This window comes from Coenobita brevimanus, chromosome 65 (genome assembly GCF_032717465.1).
Source record: "Coenobita brevimanus isolate Jiangsu-jjx chromosome 65, ASM3271746v2, whole genome shotgun sequence".
NCBI lineage: Eukaryota > Metazoa > Arthropoda > Malacostraca > Decapoda > Coenobitidae > Coenobita > Coenobita brevimanus.
Genome location: NC_137018.1, coordinates 26,940,184 through 26,963,728, shown reverse-complemented (window position 1 = coordinate 26,963,728; position 23,545 = coordinate 26,940,184). Strand labels below are relative to the sequence as shown.

The 23,545-nt window shown below is 43.5% G+C and overlaps 1 protein-coding gene across 1 annotated transcript in view; it reads left to right on the top strand.

The window, feature by feature from the left end:
* LOC145404953 (uncharacterized) overlaps positions 1–23,545 on the top strand; it is a 608,364-nt gene that overhangs the window by 123,157 nt on the left and 461,662 nt on the right. Inside the window, exon 7 of the mRNA XM_080276459.1 lies at positions 5,309–5,480. Within this exon, the coding sequence (XP_080132585.1) occupies positions 5,309–5,480 (172 nt within the window). The remainder of the gene's footprint in view (positions 1–5,308; positions 5,481–23,545) is intronic.

The following is a 23,545-nucleotide window of genomic DNA, read 5'->3' as shown; positions in this document are numbered from 1 at the left end:
TGGCTCGTAACTCTGACTGGGGTAAAAATAATATGGTTGTTTTTAATGCATCTAAGACTCAGTTCTTACACCTATCAACCCGACAAAAGCTTCCACAGGTATACCCACTAATGTTTAATAATATTCAGCTTAATCCTGCATCATCCTTGAACATGCTTGGGGTTTCATTTACTCGGGACTTATCTTGGAAAGATCATATTACATCTCTTGTAAAATCTGCTTCCAAGAGATTGGGTGTGCTAAGCCGACTCCACTCTTTCTTTACCACTGCACAATTGTTGACTCTATACAGGGGTTTTATCCGCCCCTGTGTGGAGTACAACTCTCATGTGTGGGGAGGCTCCCCACATACAGCTGTTCTCAATAGGGTGGAGTCAAAGGCTTTTCGTCTCATTAACTCTCCTCCTCTTACTGACTCCCTTCAACCTCTGCCTCTTCGCCGCACTGTTGCATCTTTATCTCTTTTCTATTGCTACTTTAATGGTCACTGCTCCTCTGAACTGTCTGCTTGCATTCCACCACCTCTACGACGGGCGCGTAGCACCCGTCTGGCAGCAAACTCTCATCCCTTTTCTGTCCAACTCTCTAATGCAAGAGTTAACCGTTACTCCCAGTCTTTCATTTATGCAACAGGCTCTGGAACTGTCTCCCTCTGTCTGTATTTCCTGCTGCCTATGATCTCCAGTCTTTCAAACGCAGTGTGTCCAGGCATCTCAAAATGATCGGATCTTGAATTTGGCTCTCTATTGTATTTTGTTTTTCTCTTGGAGGGAACTGTTACTGCAGGCTCATGGCCTTTGGTTCCTTCTTCCTCGTATTAAAAAAAAAAAAATTCACCTCTGCCATTCATTACTAATCAACAACGCACCTCCTTCCTTGCATCTTCCACGAGCATTCTTTCCTGACCTTACACACCACACACCGGCCCACTACTCCACTTAACACCCATTTTCTTCGTTTCACACAGCGCAACCTACAGGAGTAAACTGTAGCACCATTCGAGCAGGGCAGTACTCCCAAGGTGGATGGAAAGCTGGTGACAGGGAGAGCTGGACCTCCCGTTTCATCAGTCATACACCGTACACACTACAGTACCTTTTTCAAAATTAAAAAAGTAAAATGGCGACAACTAACCATGCCTCAGAGTCCCCGGGGGGGGGAACCATAAATGCCCCCACCATCCGCCTCTCTCCCGGTGATGACTTGAGCTGCCTGGAACCGCTGTCTGACTCACTTCTTCATTTCTGCAAAACTCGCGGCCTTTCCTCTAACTTTCTCGCTGTTGAACACACCTCTCCTCCCCTAAACCTCACCTTCTCTTCTTAACAGAGACTCGACTGTCTGAGGTAACTGCCAGCAAACCCTTTTCCTTATCCTCATACTTTCTCTATACTCATTTCAAAGCCAAAGGTGGCTGTTGTGTATATGTACGCAACGACCTACCTTGCTCTCATGTTCCTGAACTTGATTCTTCTGAATTCTCTACTCTCTGGCTTCGGCTATCCTGCCATTCTCTGACTAAATATATCTGTGCTGTTTGCTTATCTCCTAATTCTACTGACTATCAAAAGTTTTTCGACTATCTTACTTCTACGATGGAACACATTCTATCCATTTCTCCTTTTTCTGAAATCTCCATTCTAGGAGATTTCAATGTTCACGACCATCTTTGGCTCTCCACTCCTTTCACTGATCCACCTGGTGAATATGCCTACATCTTTTCTATCCTTAATGACCTAGAGCAGCTTGTACAGTACCCTACCTGTATCTCTGACCGCCTTGGAGAGAGCCTCAACATTCTTGACCTCTTCCTTACAACTAATACTTCTGCTTACACTGTAAACCTTTTCTCTCCACTGGGCTCCTTCGATCATAACTTTATTGCCTTAACCTGTCCTATCGCTCCGGTACGGCCTGTGGACCCTCCAAGGATATGTCATCTGTGGCACTTTGGAGCTGCGGATTGGGAGGCCCTCAGGAAGCACTTCTTTGATTTTCCCTGGAATGATTATTGTTTTCATGGCTGGGAGCCATCTGAGAGTGCCTTGCACACTGCGGAGGTTATTCTCTTGGGCATGGAAACATACATTCCTTTCTCATATCTTTTGACTAATGCAAGAAAGCCTTGGTTTAATCACTCTTGTTCTAATGCTGTCTGCAACAAGGAAAGGGCCTTTAAAAGGTACCGGAGCTAACCCATCCCTGAATCACATCTTTTTTATGTTTCTGCCCAGAATCATGCTAAGTCTGTTCTTCGCTCTGCTAAAAAAAATTTCATCCATATTAAATGCTCTCAACTCTCCAACTCGAATTCTTCCTGCTCCTTCTGGCACCTTGCCAAAAACCTTTCTAACAACTTTACCTCATCATCCTTCCCTCCACTCTTTTACTCTGATGGCTCTGTAGCTATTTCTTCTACTGATAAAGCAGATCTCTTCGCACAGACTTTCTCCTCCAATTCAACCTTAGATGATTCCGGTGCTGTTCTTCCATCACTTTCCCCCTCTGATTTCCTCATGGCTGACATAAAAATTTCTTCAGCTGATGTATTTTCTGCCATCACTGGCCTCAATACTAACAAGGCATATGGGCCATATGGAGTCCCTCCTGTTGTCCTGAAGAACTGTGCTTCTGTGCTTACACCCTGCCTAGGTTAACTCTTTCGCCTTTGTCTATCAACTTGTACCTTTCCTTCTTGCTGGAAGTTTGCTCTCATTCAGCCAGTCCCAAAGAAGGGTAACCATCCCCAACCTTCTAACTATCGTCCAATTGCTTTAACGTCCTGTATCTCAAAAGTTTTCGAGTCTATTCTTAACAGAAAAATTTTAAAGCATCTTTCCTATCACAACCTTCTTTCTGATCGCCAGTATGGGTTCCGTCTAGGGACGCTCCCACTGGCGATCTTCTCACCTTCCTTTCAGACTCCTGTTCATCCTCTTTTCGGGACTTTGGTGAAAGCTTTGCCATTGCACTTGACATCTCAAAGGTTTTCGATCGAGTCTGGCATAAATCTTTAATTTCCAAACTGCCCTCTTAGGGTTTCTATCCTTCTATCTGTGCTTTCATCTATAGCTTCCTTTCTGGTTGTTCTATAGCTGCTGTTGTAGACGACCATCGTTCTTCTCCTAGATCTATCAACAGTGGTGTTCCTCAGGGCTTTGTCCTAGCACCAACTCTCTTTTATTCATCAGTGATTTTCTAAGCTGTACATCTAACCCTACCCACTCATACGCTGATGAATCCACCCTTCACCTTTCCATTTGGTTTCTGCGACGTCCATCTCAGCAATTACTTCAACAAATAAGGGATGAGGCTATGGCATACCTAATGTCTGACTTGGCTCGTATCTCTGACTGGGGTAAAAATAATCTTGTTGTTTTTAATGCATCAAAGACTCAGTTTTTACACCTATCAACCCATCATAATCTTCCACAGGTATACCCACTAAACTTTAATAATATCCAGCTCAATCCTGCGTCATCCTTGAACATACTTGGGGTTTCATTCACTCGGGACTTACCTTGGAAAGATCATATTGCATCTCGTGTAAAATCTGCTTCCAAGAGATTAAGTGTGCTAAGCTGACTCCGTGCCTTCTTTACCTCTGCACAGTTGTTGACTTTATACACGGGTTTTATTCGCCCCTGTTTAGAGTACAACCCTCATGTGTGGGGAGGCTCCCCACATACATCTCTTCTCAATAGGGTGGAGTCAAAGGCTTTTCATCTCATCAACTTTCCTCTTCTTACTAGCTCTCTTTAACCTCTGTCTCTTCGCCGCACTGTTGCCTCATTATCTCTTTTCTGTCGCATCTTCAATGGTCACTGTTGTCTGATTGCATCCCTCCACCTCTACGACGAGTGCGTAGCACCCGTCTAGCAACAAACTCTCATCCTTTTTCTCTCTAATGCAAGAGTTAACCGTTACTCCTAATCCTTCATTTATGCAACAGATCAGCTCTGGAACTGTCTCCCTTTATCTGTATTTCCTACTTCCTATGATCTCCAGTCTTTCAAACGCAGCGTGTCCAGGCATCGCGAAATGAACAGATACTGAATTTGGCTCTCTTTTATATATTTTTTTTCTTGGAAGGAACTGTTTTGTGGGTTCAGCCTTTGGTTCCTTCTTTCTCGCATTAAAAAAAAATATATATGTTTTCCATCCTCTTACTCTCCTTTCACGTCCCCAATTTCACACGGCTATGGAAACCTATCCAGTCTCTACTAGACCCTCCGACGCTCCCTGAAGGTTTGTCAGCGAGTTTTTACAGAAACTCTAGGGATCATTACTCCAGCCAGAACCTTCTTTGTTTAAACCCGCAGGAAATATTGCCTTGCATGGTTACCACCCAACATAGTAAATGGTTTTCTGGGTTCCATGAAATCTTCTAACTCCTCATACCAGCAGATAACCTTACATTGCCTGAGTGGATATATACACACACACACACACACACACACACACACACACACATATATATATATATATATATATATATATATATATATATATACTTGTATACAGTGTATATATACATATATATGAAGCCTCTGTGGTACAGTGGTAGAGTGTGCGTTTCGTACACGGGTGAACCAGGGTTCGCGCCCTGCCAGGGTAATAAACTTTGAGAGTGTTCACCCGGCCACTTACTTCATTGGCGGACACAAGGGGTGCTGTGGTTGAACCAGTGTCGCTTACTGTAAAGTATGCTTGCACCCAGTCGGCTTACGCGGGCCGATTACATTTGGTTCACAGACTACACACACATCCAAAGCCACTCCAACACTACAATTACACTTACAAGCACTTCTCACCCTACATACAATCTCTACCAGACAGCCTTAGCCACTTGGTAGAGATACATTGGCTGTATCGTCCCCACTTCGGTCGGGATAGGCCGATCCTGCAGTGGATACTCAAACTGCTGCTGCTGATGATGATATATAATATATGTGTGTGTGTAGATAGACAGGCCGACAGAGAGGGTTAGACTGAAATATAATTAGACGGGTTTGCTGAGAAAACGAGAAGAATATTATTCTGTGATGAACTTAGACCAGTGCTGGATCTAATTCTCTCTCTCTCTCTCTCTCTCTCTCTCTCCATCAGTAACTTATATCTGTATCTGCATCTCTGTCTATCTGTCTATATCCCTTTTCTGTGTCGTTATCGGCAGACTTTTGTACCTTGTCCCTCCCTATCCCCCTCCCTCTCTATTAACACCCTTCCCCACCGTCCCAACACTCCCCTTCTTCAAACCCTCCTCCCCCCGTGTTTCCCCCATCTCTCACCCCGCCCCGCCTTTCAGATCTGGGAGATGGGCCTGGACCACCGCCCCCGCCCCCTGCACCAGCTATCAGGGCGCGGCGACCCCCCTACGATGCCCCTGCTTTCCTCGCGCCCCCTCATTCTGACCTTCAGGGCCATCACCGGGCAGGGCGATGCTGGATTCCTCATCGATATATCATACATCACTAGAGGTGGGCAGGGACAGGCAGGGAGGAAGGCATGGATTTTTTTGTCAGATTTTTTTTTTGTGTGTGTGTATGGATGGGTGAGTGGGTGGAGGGATTATTATATTTACAAGTGCTTGCTCATCCAGTCCTTAGGTTGGAAAAGAAATGATGATGATGATGATGATGATGATGATGATGATGATGGTACTGTGTTGAAGAATGGAAGGACGGATCTATTTAGCTTGCATTAGTTCCATCTGTTACAGGGTAGTGTGTGTAATGATGGATGGAGGATAGTTTTGCGTTAGGGTAGGGTAGGGTAGGTCAGATAAAAGTTAATGGGGGCAGAGATAGACGGATGGATGGATGGATGGGTGTATTAATGATTTTAGGTTAGGTCAGCACAAAAGTTAATGAGTGCATAGGTGGATGGATGGATAGATGGCTGGACTAGGGTAAGGTCAGTTCAGTCAAAAGTTGATGGATGGATGGATAGGTGGATTGATGGTTTTAGGTAAGGTTATCACTAGAGTTAGTGAAAGCATAGATGAATTTTTGGATGGATGGATGGATAGATGGTTTTAGCTTAGGTTAGGTAAGTTAGAAGTTATTAGGTGGATGGATTAATAGTTTTAGGTTAGGGGAGGTTAGGTTAGCCTGGGATTAGTTAGAGTAAGAACTGATGGGTGGATGTGTTAGGTCAGCCTACGTTAGATGAGGTCAGGCCAAAACCCTGTTTAACTAGAGTTAAAGGCAAGGTCACCTGAATTTAGCCTAACTTCATCTTGATTTCATCTTGACATTTTGACTATTTTGACCACATCTTGAGTTAATCTTGGACTTCATCATTACTTCATCTAGGTAAGGCCGTCCGAGCGAGTCCATAAATTCAAGATGAGGTCAAGCTATAGGCAAGAAAATTTAACTCAAGGCAAGAGATTTCCTGAGGTACTTTAACTTTCACATATCCACTTGATTTTAATACTGACATCGTGTTCGTATCTATCTATCTATCTATCTATCTATCTATCTATCTATCTATCTATCTATATATATATATATATATATATATATATATATATATATATATATATATATATGTGTGTGTGTGTGTGTGTGTGTGTGTGTAATCCCGTAGGGGATGGCCGTTTGTCTTTGAGTTAGTTGTTTTACGGGGAGGGGCACTAACCCTCCTCCAACCCACTTGTTGACAGGTAGGGAACACGTTTGGGTTGGTCATATGATTACCACCCAGCGATGTGACTTCCTGGCTTACAGGAAACCATTTGGCTTGTCACTCAGTGTAAAAGCACCTGAAAAGGAAAGAAGAGTAATAAAACGCGACAGAAAAGATGGGAGAAATAAGAAGAGAGGAAAGCAGATACAGAAAAAGAACGATGAAGGTGAAGGAAGAAATAGGCAGCACTACATCAAGTGAGTGGATGATGGTCTCCACCATCTCTGTAAATGAATAAATAAATAAATTAATTAATAAATAAATATAAAGGAGAGAGTCTACAGACACTTACATATACACATTTTTACATATTATCTGAATGACTGGATCAACTGTGTGTCATAAAGCGCAATACATAATGATTTGTCTGTTTCACTGTAGCAGCAACAAGAAGCGGTGCCAAGGTACAGCAAACCCGTCCCCGGCAGTCATATTAGTGCTGACCTATAAACTATCTATCTATCTATCTATAGCCCGACGCCCTAATCTCGCAAAGGGTGGCCGCAGACAAAACGCCTCCAAGTCACTCTGTCACCCACCATTTGAATCCCCTCCCCCAACTCATCCCCCCCTCCCTCATATACCTCTCAACTCCATCCCTCCACCTCATCCTCGGTCTACCCCTCCCTCTCCCTCCCTCCACCTCACCTACATACACCCTCTTAGTCAGTCTTTCATTCTCCATTCTCTCCACATGTCCAAACCACCTCAGTGTATTTCTCCTAATCTTTTCAACCACATCCACATCTACCCCACAACGTTCCTTCATTTCTTCATTCGTCAACCTGTCCCTCCACGTCACTCCACATGCTCCTCTCAAGTAACTCATTTCCACTGCTCTCACTCTTGACTTGTTCCCCTCTTGCAAGGTCCACGCCTCGCTTCCATACGTCAGGGTAGGGATCACAATACCATCATGCAGTGACTTCTTAACTTCCATACTCACCTCCCTATTTCTCATCACTGCTTTCAGTGTACCAACAACCTTTCTTCCCTGCTGTACCCTTTCACGTACTTCATCCCCCAAAGTTCCATCCTTACTCATCACACTACCCAAGTACTTGAATGCGCTCACATTCTCCATATCCTCACCATCCAACCTCACTGCACACTCTGTGACTTCATTCCTCTCAAACACCATAACTTTACTTTTGTTTACATTAACTTTCAGTTTCCTCCTCCTACACACTGTCCCAAATTCATTCACCAAACCTTGCAACTGCCATTCATCTTCACTCAACAATACTGTATCATCAGCAAACAGCAACACCGGAAGCTTCCAAATCTTACCCTCATTCATTAGGGCCACCCCCACATCCACTGCCCTACCTTGCACCTCCTTTACAACCCCATCCATATATATATTAAACAGCCATGGAGACATCACACACCCCTGTTTCAGTCCCACATTGAGATCAAAGAACTCACTCAGCTCACCATCCACTCGCACCGTAGCCCTAGCTCCCTCGTACATACTCTTCACAGCACTCAACAATTTCCCCTCCACTCCAAATATTCTTAATACCTTCCACATACCTTGCCAATCTATTCTGTCATAAGCTTTCTCCAAGTCCATGAAGGCAGCATACACTTTCCTTCCCTTCTCTAGATACTTCTCCACTAAACATCTTAGAACAAATATCTGATCTACACACCCTTTTCCCTTCCTAAATCCCCCTTGTTCTTCTCCAACTAGCTCCTCTGTCATATGCCTAACCCTATCAATGAGTATTCTACCATATATTTTACCAGTCACACTAAGAAGGCAAATACCCCTATGGTTACCACATGCTTCTCTCTCTCCTTTTCCTTTGTACAGAGGAACAGTTATACCTGATTTCCAGTCCTCTGGAACCCTTCCCTCTTCCCAAGCCAATCTACACAACTTCCATATCCACTCCACAACAATCTCACCCCCATACCTAAGCATTTCACCACACACTCCATCAATTCCTGGGGCCTTTCCCAGCTTAATCTTCTTCATCGCTTCCACTACTTCCGACCTACTGATCTCTTCCTCCCTCCTCTCATCTCTTCTTCTCCCAGCCATTCCCCAACCACTTATACGCACACTGCTCTCACTCTCTACATTCAACAAATCCTCAAAGTGCTCCTTCCATCTCCTCAATTTCTCTCTCTTCTCCACCAACAATCTATTATTCCTATCTTTCACTCCCTACTATTTCCCCTTTCACACTGCCTTACTTTCTTTACCTCCTTCCAAAACAATTTCTTACTCTCCCTCCATTTCACACTCAGATTCCTCCCAAACTCTTCATCCACTTTCTTCTTACTCTCCTTCACCAGTCTCTTAACCTCCCTTCTCCTGCTCACATATACCTCTCTCTTCTCTCTCTCATCTTCTCCCCTACCTCTACTCGCCAACCATTCACCATATGCCTTCTTCTTTTGTTCCACAGCTCGTTTCACCTCATCATTCCACCATGCTGTCCCTTGCACACCCTTGCATCTCCTCCTCACTCCACAAACCGCCTCACACGCTGCGCTTATCTCTTCCGTGAATATCTTACATACGTCTTCCACCCCTTCCATCTGCTGTAGCTCATACCTTCCCAATCTTTCTTCCACTATGCTCTTATACTCTGTCCTTTTCTCACTATCTTGCAATTTCTCCACTCTTCTCACAGGAGCTGCTTCCTCCTGTCTTCCCCTTCGTCTCCTCAACCACTTTCTTTGCAGCTCTACCTTGGCCATCACTAAGTGATGGTCCGAGACTCCATTCCCCCACCCTCTCCACACCCTTGCATCCAACACTTGTCTTCTCATTCGCTCATCCACACACACGTAGTCTATCATTGCCTTTCGTTCAACAAGTTCACCATCCATCCTCCTCATTACTCTCCATGTATACCGGTGGCTCATCTTATGACGAAAGTAGGTGTTGGCTATTGCCAACCCCTTACCAGCACAGATGTCCACCAAAGCACTACCATTCCCATCTACTTCAGCTGGCACACCCCACTGACCAACCACTCCATCCACTCGTACATTCCCAACTTTGCCATTCATGTCTCCAATCAACAGCACTCTTTCGCTCCTCTCAAACTTATCCATACATGCTTCTACTCTCGCCCAAAACTCATCTTTCACTCTTGCCACTCGATCCTCTGTCAGGGCATACACACATACAATCGCCCATGCTTGTATACCTACTTTCATCCTCACCCATACAATCCTTGCACCCACTGTTCCATACTCTCTTATATTCTCCTTCCACTTCTTGCTCATCATCAGACATACTCCCTCTCTTGCCCTCTCATTCTCACTGACTCCCCCACATATACCTACACCGTATTCCCATTCTCTCATCCTTTCACCTTTCCATTTAGTTTCAGTCAATCCACATATATCCACTTTTGCATCCTCAAGCACCTGGACCATCTCTCTCTCTTTCACTTCATCATTCACTCCTCTCACATTCCACGTTCCCACCCTAAAAATGTCCTTTGTCCGTTCCTTAGTCGTCAACGTATGGTCCGTCCGGGTCCGAGGCGCTTTATTTGCTTTTTTAGTTAGTTCTTTTTACGGGGTGGGGCACTAACCCACCACCAACCCTTTTAGTCGCCTCGTACGACAACCAGGGATACTGGGGGAGTATTCTTGAAACCCCCCTACCCCCAGGGGGGTGAAAATTGACGATTTCACGCCCATTTGAAATTTTAGGCCTGACCCGCCTGCCGCCAACTGGGGGATGACCCCTCTAATGTAATGAGACATATTATAGCATGCAGCTTTGATTTCATGTCGATATGACGAATTTAAAGGAGTTATGGCGAGAAATCGATTTTTAAAAAACATTATTTTGGCCTGCAGCCTAGGCCTTGAGCCAATTTGGCCCAAAATTTAATTAGGTGATCAAAAGGTCATAGCCCATCATCCCTGTAATTTTAGTCAAAATCGCGCCAGTAGTTTTCGCGTGAAGTTGTTAACAGACAGACAGACAAACCGAGTGAAAATAGTACCCGTTCCCAAGCTCCTCCGGGGAGGGGACGGGTAACAAACGCAAATGCCTGTCAGTTGAACGTCAAATCTTGACTTTTTAACTCCAGGAAACACTCAGCGTAAGGTAGTGGGTAGATGGATGCATGTTTGCATGGAATTTGGGGAACGAGAGGTTTGAATGAATGGATGTATATGTATGCGTGGATATTTCGATAAATGGAGGGGTAACACTGATGGTTAGAGGAATGTTAGCTGGACACATAGATAGATGGGTGGGTGATTGTCGGGATGACTGGATGGTTAGACGGATGGTCAAAGGTGTGGATATAGTTAAAGGATTATATCGGCCTTGCTTCTCTGTTGATGTGCCTTTGCTTTCCTATCTAAGTACTTGCCTACATTCTCGTATCTATCTACCCTTTATTTACCCTGCCTACCCACTAACCTACCAGCCTACCATCGAATACACTTCCCTTTCCTACCTACTTACCTTTCTACTTAATGTACCTCCCTTTTATTTATCCTGTCTACCTACTTGCTTGCCAGCCTACCATCGAAAGCTCTCTTCTTACCTACCCAGTTACGTACCTGCCTACCCTCTTACCTTTCTACTTACTGTATCTGCCTACTCTCTTGTTCATTCTTCACTATCTACCTTCCTACCTGCCTACTTACGAATATTATCCAAGTACCTACGGCTTTATATACCCTACATACATAATACATACATACATTCATAAGCTCCCTTCCTACATATCGTCACAGTTATCCTATACACCCACTTACCTACGTACCTACCTACCTACTGTACCTACACTCTCAGCTACCTGCCTACTTACCTGCTTACCCTCAATCCTACATTCTCACCTACCTTCTTACCTATTTCCCATTATAAAACACTCAAGTAACTACCTACCTTCCTTCTGACCTCCCTCCCTCCCTCCCTCCCTACCTACCTACCTACCTACCTACTTACCACTCTAATCATGGACGTTAGCATATCAGGAGACTCCATCTGTTCAGCTCAATCAAGCTTGAGAGAGAGAGAGAGAGAGAGAGAGAGAGAGAGGATATAAACCCTCCTTTTTTCTTTCTCTTTCTCTTCCCGTCGCTTTCTTCTCGTATTCTTTTCATATATTTTTCTTTCTTCATTTCCTCTCTTTCCCTCCTTACATTCCTTTATCATTCCTTCTTTCTTTTCCCACATCTTTTCTCCCAGTCTTTGCCTTCATTATGTTTTTTCCTCTCTTCTTTCCCTACTTCATTGGCTTCTTCCTTCCTTCCTTTCTTCTTTCCTTCCCTCCAACTTTCCTTCCTTCCTTTCTGCCTTCTTTTCTCTCTTCCTTCCTACCTTCTTTCCCTCTTTCTTTCCTTCCTTCCCTCCTTCTTTCCTTTATTCTTTCCTTTTTACCTCTCCTTTTATTCTTCAGTCCATTTCTAACCTATCTACGCATCTCTCCTCCCCCCTTGCTCTCTCTCTCTGTCTCTCTCTCTCTCTCTCTCCTGATGAAGACAGACACATTGTTACACATTAACATTCAGACTCAGAATTGGATGCCTACGTACATAATTGATGGGCAGATGGTGGGTAGGTGGATAGTTAGGTGGGTAGTTAGGTGGGTAGATGGGGAGTAGGTATGTAGGTAGGTAGGTGTTTTGGTAGGTAGGTAGAAAAGTTAGTGGGTAGTTAGGTAGGCTGGCATGTTTGCAGATAAATGGTTACTAGGTTGGTAGACAGGAAGGGAGGGAGGGAGGAAGTTTTTTATTTTTATATGCATGGAAGAAGAAACCTAAGGTTAGAAGCCTGCAAATTGTTCCATCCGAGAAAGAGTAAAAAACAAGATATAGAGGGCCATATTCAAGATCCGTTCATTTCGAGATAGCTGAACACACTACATTTAAAAGACTGGAGGTCATAAGTAGTAGGAAATACAGACAGAGGAAGACAGTTCCAGAGCTGACTTGTTGCATACATGATGGACTGGAAGTAACGGTTGACTCTTGCTTTAGAGAGCTGGACAGAAAAGGAATGAGAGTTTGTTGCTAGACGGGTGCTACGCGCCTGGCGTAATGGTGGAGGGATGCAACCAGACAGTTCAGAGAAGCAGTGACCATTGAAGTAGCGATGAAAAAGAGATAAAGATACACCTGTGTGGCGAAGAAAGAAAGGTTAAAGTGAGCCAGTAAGAGGAGGAGAGTTATTGAGACAAAAAGCCTTTAACTCCACCTTGTTGAGAAGAGCTGTATGTGTGAAGCCTCCCCACACATGAGAGTTGTACTCCACACATGGGCGAATAAAACCCGTGTATAAAGTCAGCAACTGTACAGGGAGTTACAGTAGGTTTGTAAATAGATAGCTACATAGGCAAGGGGGTAGGTTGGTACAGTAGGTTAGTAGATAATTAGACTGGTAGGTAGGTTAGAAGCTTGGTGGATAGGTAGGTTGGTTGGTTGATCAGTAGATACGTAGGTAGGCAGGTAGATCGGTTGGTTGATCAGTAGATACTTAGGTGGGCAGGTAGGCTGCTTGGTTAGTAGTTTGGGAAGTTGGGGGATAGGTAGGTAGGCTGGTATTTAAGTTGATGGATGAGTAGGTAGATAAGTAGGGACGAGGATGGGTAGATCGATATGCAGGTAGGTAGGCCAATGGATAGGCTGGCTTTCTGGGTAAACAGTAGGTAGTTGGGTAAGTAAACAGAGAGGAAGTAGGTAGTTGGGTAGGTAGGTAGGCGGGTGGATGGGGATATGAAGTACGTAGGTAAGCGGGTAGGCAAATGTGTGGGTAGGGAGGTAGATGGGTAGGTAGCTAGAGGGGAAGTATGTAGATAAGTGGATAGGTACTGTATGTAGGCTTGTGGGTAGTAGGCAGGAAAATCTGTCTATATGTATGTGGGTATATGGGTAGCAGGCAAGCAGTTAATCTAGTGGGTAGGTAGGCAGGTAGGTAGGTAGGTGGGGAAGTAGGAGAGGATGAGAAAGGCAGTAGGACACAGTAGAAAGGTAAGTAGACTGTATGTACTTTCGGCAACATATGAACCTGGTACAGTATAAGAGTGTAGCTTGGGTCTGGCAGTTGGTATGCCTGCGACCTGTGACGTACTCACAACTTTGTTGTGTCTGGGAGGATGAATGAATTGGTTGCCAGTCACTGTTGTAAACTGACACGTAGCTACGAATCATATATTTAGACGACTCTGTTAATGTAAACATACGTAAGGGTGTTTTCTACTATTATCATAGCTCATTCCATTGATAGATAAGGTTCAACTGCAATGATAAATGCTCTAATGAGATTTTCGTAACACAGACCGATCCAGTGGATGATCCCCCGCTCCGTCTTGCGTTGCCAGATGATGGGGAACACTCCTCATCAATTATTAATTTGATACAAAAATCAGATCGTTTCCTTAAACTGTATAACGGCATTTCTGTTTGAAAAATTAACACGCCATACGCAGATGTGGTTACTGACTGCTACCGCCTTCATAAAACACAATCCTCTCCTCCCTTTCACACTATCCTTTAAAATGTCCACGCCAGTTTTTCTATGCTGCGTGGTGTTCTTTCTGACTTTTTCCTGCCGGCTTCGGCTGGAGGGTTTGGAGGGCTGGGAAGAGCCTTCTTTGCTATCCTTATCTCATTGTAGTAGTTCAGTTAATCTTCTAGGAGCTGCCCAGCATGGGCCAAATGGCCTATTGCAGTTATCCTCTCTTCTTATGTTCTTATGTTGCCTTTCTGTCTACTCTTTCAACGCTGGAAACTCACTCCCGTCTTCCCCTCCCCAAGCTCCCTCCCCTGAACCCCCTACCCCTCTCACTCTCCCCATCCCCCTCCAAACAGCTAGTTCCTTCCCCCTCCTCCCTCCACTCCCTTTTGACTAAGGGCGGTGCAGGTCGCAGAATCTGTTCTTACTTATTAAACTCTTAGTGATTATCTGCCTTAAAACCCTACTGCGATTGATAAACCCTTCTTACTGACAGTCTCTCTCTCTCTCTCTCTCTCTCTCTCTCTCTCTTTCAGGCCACTATTCTGATGGCAGGCGAAGCCACTTTCCTCAAACTAAGTCGCTGTCTTTTTTTATTGTATTGACGTGGTTAAATACATTAGAGATAAAAACAGACATCGTGTTTCCATTAGAAGGAAAGGTTCAAGGGCATTATATATTCACAGGACCTATATATTCATTATGCCATAATTATAATATACTGGTTATGATGACATAGTTCAACCATATATTTCACTCAAAGATGACTCTAAGTATAAGCTGTGTAACATGCCATAATTATTAAAACAGCATATATTGACAATATCATTGTTTCCTTAGATCGATCTAGACTAAGTATGGGTCTTGCATGTCATAATCTGTTGCAGCTGTGTCCCACTGAAAACAAGCGCACCATCTACACACAGTAACGAGTGCCTCCCACTCACCCTCCACCTCATCGCGGCTCATAGTTGCGTTTAGCAATGTCCAAATGGGGCAAGTCCAACGCACCCCAGTCGGCGCGGGGCCTGTCACTCTATGGTCTAGAACGGCAGTTGGAGATGTAGCCTTCATTCTCGCGCTGGAGGTGTAATCTTCCCGAGCGCTGAAGAGTTTTTGACTATATAATTTTTCAACTAAGTAAAAGGATACCAGCATAGGTATCGTTTAGATGGCCATGATTAAGATAGACAGCCTACCATTCTGTACGTTGGGATTACGCATGATCCTGTATAACACATACGAAAGCATACGGGCTAATCCTGTATCCAGGCCAAATGGGTCATCATTATTATTAGCAGCAGCAGCAGAAGGGGCAGCCTTTAGTGGACTGCTGCAAGAACTGTAACTTACTGGGATTTTATGTGTGACTCAGGGCATAGGGCTAACGGCCAGTTCCCTGAGGCCCAGCAGTCCTCCAGTAAACCATACACCTCCACATGGCACCACTTCAGCCCTAACACCCACCGTCCATTTTAAGTTGACTCATGCAGGAGTGATGTATTAGTATCAGTGAGGGTGTTCTGTGACTTGCCGCCGGGTCTAATGGTAAATCAGTAAAGTCTGTTTTTAACGAAATTCATGCCCATTTACTGATCCTTGCCCCAGCTGGGATCCAAACCTGCGTCTATTGGAAAAGCTGACCTTTCGACTTAGCCACCGCCTCACCCATTCCGTGCTAGTAAAATGATGGTATTCACTTTCCTACCAAGCTTTCCCTTCTCCTCCACTCACTCCATCTGGAGGTTTCAACTCTGTCATTCCATTGGTTTCCCTACGCACTCCCCCCCCCCACCAAAAAAAATAATAATAAATCATGTCGATTTAACCCTTATAATTCTGATGATTATATCGCTGTCCGTTTGTATGAATTTCTTTGCATCAGATACAGAGTAGCAGTAGAATCGATTTATCTAGACAATGTATATCATGACACCGTACTGACACTGTTTTAGGCAATATGTTTTGGCTGAAGACGTAAAAGTTCTGATCTGATTTTCCCACATTGTATATGTTAATACTGTATAACATTCATACCCCATAGATGGATGGCAACAGTTTTCGTTTGTCATTTATATTTGACACTACCTTGTCTGATATTCATCTTTCACTTCACCAGTCCAGATATGTTGTTAAAGTATCAGCATAGATAAGGTATACTGAATGACAATACTTTAACCTAGAAAATATATATCACATTATGCAGCTTAACTGCATATGAACATAGCGACCGTGTCGCAGAAACAGCAGTTATGACAGTTATCTAAAAAGGTAAATTCAGTGTTTTCTAGGTCTGCTGTTGACAGCTTGTCTACGAACTTAATATATGGCCATAAACCATTCGGTATGTAAGATTTAGTCCACCCATCATTTGCAACAAACAGTCTGTTCTGTCGTTCGTTCCCCTTCTTCCCATGTGTAAACTGAGTTACCCCATAGGTTTTTGATGGGGTTCATATCACAGCCCAGACCGGACAAGTCCAGTAGTTCCAGGTTGGGGTGTTCGTCAAACCATCTCTGGAACATGTGGGATGTGTGCATTGGGCATTTGTCACGGGGAAACAGTAGGCTATTCCCCCAGGAAATGGGTAGTTCTGCACACTGAATGAAAGCAGGAAATCTTCTTCAAAAATTACAAGAGACTTTGCTACTGTGAAGTGTCCATCTGTGTGACAGAGACAACCCACACGTTACACATCCATCCCCACACGTTACGCACTACATGCGTCTTAACAGATGATTTGGGCGTCGTATTTCTGTTACTGTGAAAATAGAGCAGATGTTATCTGGTGTGTTGCTACACCTGTGCGTGTTAAGCAAGGGAGTATGTGCTTGGTTAATTTGGTTCGCCTGTCAGTCCTTCGTTTGTGACAGTATTATGGAAGTCCTACTGAACTAAACATCATACATTAGGAAAATCGTGAAAACAAAGTGGAACAGGAATTTGAATTATGGCCAAACAAGGCTATATTTGAAGGGCATGGACAGTTACTTTTTTGTTGTTATTGTTACCAGATATTGACCGAATGTGGTAATAAATTCTAGGGTCAGCATAAGATGAAACGAATAATGTTTTATAACTGTTAGACAAAGGTAAAGAGACACTGGGCAATGGCAATGATCCACCTTTTGTCTCAGCTAGCTATTCGACTTGGACAAAGCCTGGAAGGGGTTATAATTAGACAAAATAAAGCGATTCTCCTTCGAGGACAATAACGAAAAGGACAATGGCATAAGACAAGGCAAACATCGATATCTTCAGTCAAATTCAAACCAGTATTCGTTAAATGGCCGAGGGGAAATACATATAGTAACTGGGATTTATGATACTCGGTCGACGGTAAAGGTTACAGGATAGTGTCAAAAGTTCCACCGTAGAAAAATTGTGTGGCACAGATGTTGCACTCTGAGCTCTTCTTGTTTACTTTGAAGTCAACTTTGCATGAATATGGAATATATTCTGATTTACACAACCGTTTTAGACGTCATGTTTAATAACTACGTGGAATGCACACGTTATAATTACTTGTAGAAACTGGCACGTGTGATGCCTTCAGTAATAATATATCTGCTGTTATTTCTCCTCCAGCAGCGTATCTTTCCGCATGGCTTTTATAGACTTTCCACTTTTTCGCTTGCCAACAGTTCGATCTCGATGGACAAGACTATTTTGATGCCGATTCATCATTACTATTGCAGCTGCGTGCTAGGTTTGTGATAAATATTAGCAATGCTTTTAAAATGCAATACAAACAACTTCAAACGATCATTAACCATAAACAAATACCTATCAAAAAGACAGCGACTTAGAAGTTAGTGGCTTCCCTGCTTTCCCCGCTTCCCCTCGGAGCGCCTTGTGGCACGACTGACTGGTGACACAGCTGGGGTTGCAGCTGACATGAAGTGACTTGGGCGGCGTGAAAAGAGAGAGAGAGAGAGAGAGAGAGAGAGAGAGAGAGAGAGAGAGAGAGAGAGAGAGAGAGAGAGAGAGAGTACACATGATTACAAAGGAAAGCAAACAACAGATCTCATAATCCTTTCGAGGCTGCTTGTTGCAGAGTAGACTATGACTACGAGATCTAATTCTACAAGCTGAAAGATGAGGCTTGTAAAGCACGAAGGCTCCTCCCGCCTCCAAACCCTGCAGTTAAAACTGGCAGGAAAATAAAGAAAAACCACCATGCAGCATGGAAAAACTGACATGGAAATTTCATAGGGAAGACTAAAAAGAAAAAGTTACATCCTATAATACTTTATCTCTAAGCTACCAGTTCAAATAACCTGAAAGAGATATCAGTAAGGTAAAATGAATAATCAAATAATAAACTAGAATGGCACTCAGTAGAGCGCATACCTCCGCCATCAACACCCATGCAATATTCACTGAAAAATTTACTAAAATGTCGAGAAACATCCTATCTCACAGTGTTAAAGAAAGTGAAAAAAAATTTCTGGAGCTCCACCTTTATCCGGATCCGCACCAAAATTTAAAGGAGTCTATTCTGGGCCAAGGCCCAATCTTCCACCAAGTTTCGTGGAAATCCGTCCAGTAGTTTTTGTGTAATCTTGTTCACAAACCAACCAACCAACCAACAAACAAACGGCCAGGGGTGAAAAAATAACTTCCTTGGCGGAGGTAATGACTCAGGCACGACATTATGTATGGGTACGTTGAGTTAATGGGGTGTCTGTAGACAGTGTGGGAAATGCACAGAGTGGATGATCAGGGGTGGTGGAGTTACATAGAGTTATATAGATACACAGACCACACAGACCTTACGGTCCCTACGAGGTGGTCCGGTCTTAATACTAATATGTCTTAATACTAATACAGTGCATAGAAGCAGGAGAAAAGGATAGCACAGCAGAAAGCTCTCCCCCCCACCCTCCAAACCCTCCGGCATTTGCCGTACCGGAAACAAGAGAGGAAGTAATACCTTGCAGGAATGAAAAACCTGAAGGAATTTTATAAGATCGGCAGAAAGTAGAATAATATGGAAACGGAAAATGTAGGCATACAGCCACATACTCTATGCATACAATTTTTATTTTATTTTATATATATATATATATATATATATATATATATATATATATATATATATATATATATATATATATATATATATATATATATATATATATATATATATATCTATATATATATATATATATATATATATATATATATATATATATATATATATATATATATATATAAAGGTGAATAGAATACTTAACTTTTATATATACCCTAAAATATTGTCTGTGTCTAATAGATAGATGAATGTAGACGCCAATATGCAATATTTGCTCCATCCTATCTAAACGATACCAATTGCGTTGAGATACATGTCCAGTCTCTTTTTAAATATATTTATGGTACCACTCTCATTCACATTCCCAGGGAATTTATTCCATTCGCTTACAACAGAGTAAGTGAAGAAGTTTTTGGTTGTATCAAGATTAGCCCTCCTTGCTTGCAGCTTCATACCATTTCCTCGAGTTACAGTCTCGGCAATTACTGTGAATAGCTCGCTTGAATCAGTATTAGTAAAGCCTTTTAGAATCTCAAAACATTCAATCAGCTGTCCCCTGAGTCTCCGTTTTCTAAGAGAGGATAGGTTTAATTCCCTGAGTCTCTCGAGATATGGTTTGTTCTTCAGGGACGAGATTATTATTATTATTATTATTTTTTTTGATAATGAATGGAGGAAGGAAAAACAAAGGAAAAAAAAAATAAGTCCATGTGCCTAAAGGCATCCTCCATTCATAAAATACTTAAAACAATTGGATTTAAAATCGAGAGGATTAAATGTATGTGGGAAGCAACTCCCAGGAAGTGAATTCCAGAGAGTAGTAGTTCTGGGGATAAATGAATTTTGATAAACAAAGGTTCTGCATTGTGCGGGAGAGTGTGAGTTCATGGGCGCTCCCAGCTGCCCGAGTATTTCGGGAGAAAATGTGAAGGGGAGGCACAATTGAAACCACTTCGTTAGAGCACTTACGGTAAAAATATCGATAAAATAGTGCTAAAGAAGCAACATCTCTACGTACTGATAACGGAGGAAGGTCCTGTGTTATGGCAGGATTATTGCTTAATCAAATGGCTTTATTTTGCATTTGGTCCAACTGCCTCAATTCAACCACTCCACAGTGGTGAACAGTATTCGATCTGAGAACGCACATGATTTTTGTATATTGTGGCCATCTGCTCGTCAATGAAGAACACATGAACTCTGTACATAAGTCCCTACCCCTGGGGGTAGGGGGGTTTCAAGAATACTCCCCCAGTATCCCTGCTTGTCGTACGAGGCGACTAAAAGGGTTGGTGGTGGGTTAGTGCCCCACCCCGTAAAAAGAACTAACTAAAAAAGCAAATAAAGCGCCTCGGACCCGGACGGACCATACGTTGACGACTAAGGAACGGACAAAGGACATTTTTAGGGTGGGAACGTGGAATGTGAGAGGAGTGAATGATGAAGTGAAAGAAAGAGAGATTGTTCAGGTGCTTGAGGATGCAAAAGTGGATATATGTGGATTGACTGAAACTAAATGGAAAGGTGAAAGGGTGAGAGAATGGGAATATGGTTTAGGTATATGTGTGGGAGTCAATGAGAATGAGAGGGCAAGAGAGGGAGTGTGTCTGATGATAAACAAGAAGTGGAAGGAGAATATAAGAGAATATGGAACAGTGGGTGCAAGGATTGTATGGGTGAGGATGAAAGTAGGTATACAAGCGTGGGCGATTGTATGTGTGTATGCCCCGACAGAGGATCGAGTGGCAAGAGTGAAAGATGAGTTTTGGGTGAGAGTAGAAGCGTGTATGGACAAGTCTGAGAGGAGCAAGAGAGTGCTGTTGATTGGAGACATGAATGGCAAAGTTGGGAATGTACGAGTAGATGGAGTGGTTGGTCAGTGGGGTGTGCCAGCTGACGTAGATGGGAATGGAAGTGCTTTGGTGGACATCTGTGCTTGTAAGGGGTTGGCAATAGCCAAAACCTACTTTCGTCAAAAGATGATCCACTGGTATACATGGAGAGTAATGACGAGGATGGATGGTGAACTTGTTGAACGAAAGGCAATGATAGACTACGTGTGTGTGGATGAGCGAATGAGAAGACAAGTGTTGGATGCAAGAGTGTGGAGAGGGTGGGGGAATGGAGTCTCGGACCATCACTTAGTGATGGCCAAGGTAGAGCTGCAAAGAAAGTGGTTGAGGAGACGAAGGGGAAGACAGGAGGAAGCAGCTCCTGTGAGAAGAGTGGAGAAATTGCAAGATAGTGAGAAAATGACAGAGTATAAGAGCATAGTGGAAGAAAGATTGGGAAGGTATGAGCTAGAGCAGATGGAAGGGGTGGAAGATGTATGTAAGATTTTCACGGAAGAGATAGGCACAGCGTGTGAGGCGGTTTGTGGAGTGAGGAGGAGATGCAAGGGTGTGCAAGGGACAGCATGGTGGAATGATGAGGTGAAACGAGCTGTGGAACAAAAGAAAAAGGCATATAGTGAATGGTTAGCGAGTAGAGGTAGGGGAGAAGATGAGAGAGAGAAGAGAGAGGTATATGTGAGCAGGAGAAGGGAGGTTAAGAGACTGGTGAAGGAGAGTAAGAAGAAAGTGGATGAAGAGTTTGGAAGGAATCTGAGTGTGAAATGGAGGGAGAGTAAGAAATTGGTTTGGAAGGAGGTAAAGAAAGTAAGGCAATGTGAAAGGGGAAATAGTAGGGGAGTGAAAGATAGGAATAATAGATTATTGGTGGAGAAGAGAGAGAAATTGAGGAGATGGAAGGAGCACTTTGAGGATTTGTTGAATGTAGAGAGTGAGAGCAGTGCGAGTATAAGTGGTTGGGGAATGGCTGGGAGAAGAAGAGATGAGAGGAGGGAGGAAGAGATCAGTAGGGCGGAAGTAGTGGAAGCGATGAAGAAGATTAAGTTGGGAAAGGCCCTAGGAATTGATGGAGTGTTTGGTGAAATGCTTAGGTATGGGGGTGAGATTGTTGTGGAGTGGATATGGAAGTTGTGTAGATTGGCTTGGGAAGAGGGAAGGGTTCCAGAGGACTGGAAATCAGGTATAATTGTTCCTTTATACAAAGGAAAAGGGGAGAGAGAAGTATGTGGTAACCATAGGGGTATTTGCCTTCTTAGTGTGACTGGTAAAATATATGGTAGAATACTCATTGATAGGGTTAGGCATATGACAGAGGAGCTAGTTGGAGAAGAACAAAGGGGATTTAGGAAGGGAAAAGGGTGTGTAGATCAGATATTTGTTCTAAGATGTTTAGTGGAGAAGTATCTAGAGAAGGGAAGGAAAGTGTATGCTGCCTTCATGGACTTGGAGAAAGCTTATGACAGAATAGATAGGCAAGGTATGTGGAAGGTATTAAGAATATTTGGAGTGGAGGGGAAATTGTTGAGTGCTGTGAAGAGTATGCACGAGGGAGCTAGGGCTACGGTGTGAGTGGATAGTGAGCTGAGTGAGTTCTTTGATCTCAGTGTGGGACTGAAACAGGGTTGTGTGATGTCTCCATGGCTGTTTAATATATACATGGATGGGGTTGTAAAGGAGGTGCAGGGTAGGGCAGTGGATGTGGGGGTGGCTCTAATGAATGAGGGTGAGATTTGAAAGCTTCCGGTGTTGCTGTTTGCTGATGATACAGTACTGTTGAGTGAAGATGAATGGGAGTTGCAAGGTTTGGTGAATGAATTTGGGACAGTGTGTAGGAGGAGGAATCTCAAAATTAATGTAAACAAAAGTAAAGTTTTGGTGTTTGAGAGGAATGAAGTCACAGAGTGTGCAGTGAGGTTAGATGGTGAGGATATGGAGAATGTGAGTGCATTCAAGTATGGTACTTGGGTAGTGTGATGAGTAAGGATGGAACTTTGGGGGATGAAGTGCGTGAAAGGGTACAGCAGGGAAGGAAGGTTGTTGGTACACTGAAAGCAGTGATGAGAAATTGGGAGGTGATTATGGAAGTTAAGAAGTCACTGCATGATAGTATTGTGATCCCTACCCTGACGTATGGAAGCGAGGCATGGACCTTGCAAAAGGGGAACAAGTCAAGAGTGAGAGCAGTGGAAATGAGTTACTTGAGAGGAGCATGTGGAGTGACGTGGAGGGACAGGTTGACGAATGAAGAAGTGAAGGAACCCTGTGGGGTAAATGTGGATGTGGTTGAGAAGATTAGGAGAAAAACACTGAGGTGGTTTGGACATGTGAAGAGAATGGAGAATGAAAGACTGACTAAGAGGGTGTATGTAGGTGAGGTGGAGGGAGGGAGAGGGAGAGGTAGACCGAGGATTAGGTGGAGGGATGGAGTTGAGAGGTATATGAGGGAGGGGGGGGTAAGTTGGGGGAAGGGTAGTCAAATGATGGGTGACAGAGCGACTTGGAGGCGTTTTGTCTGC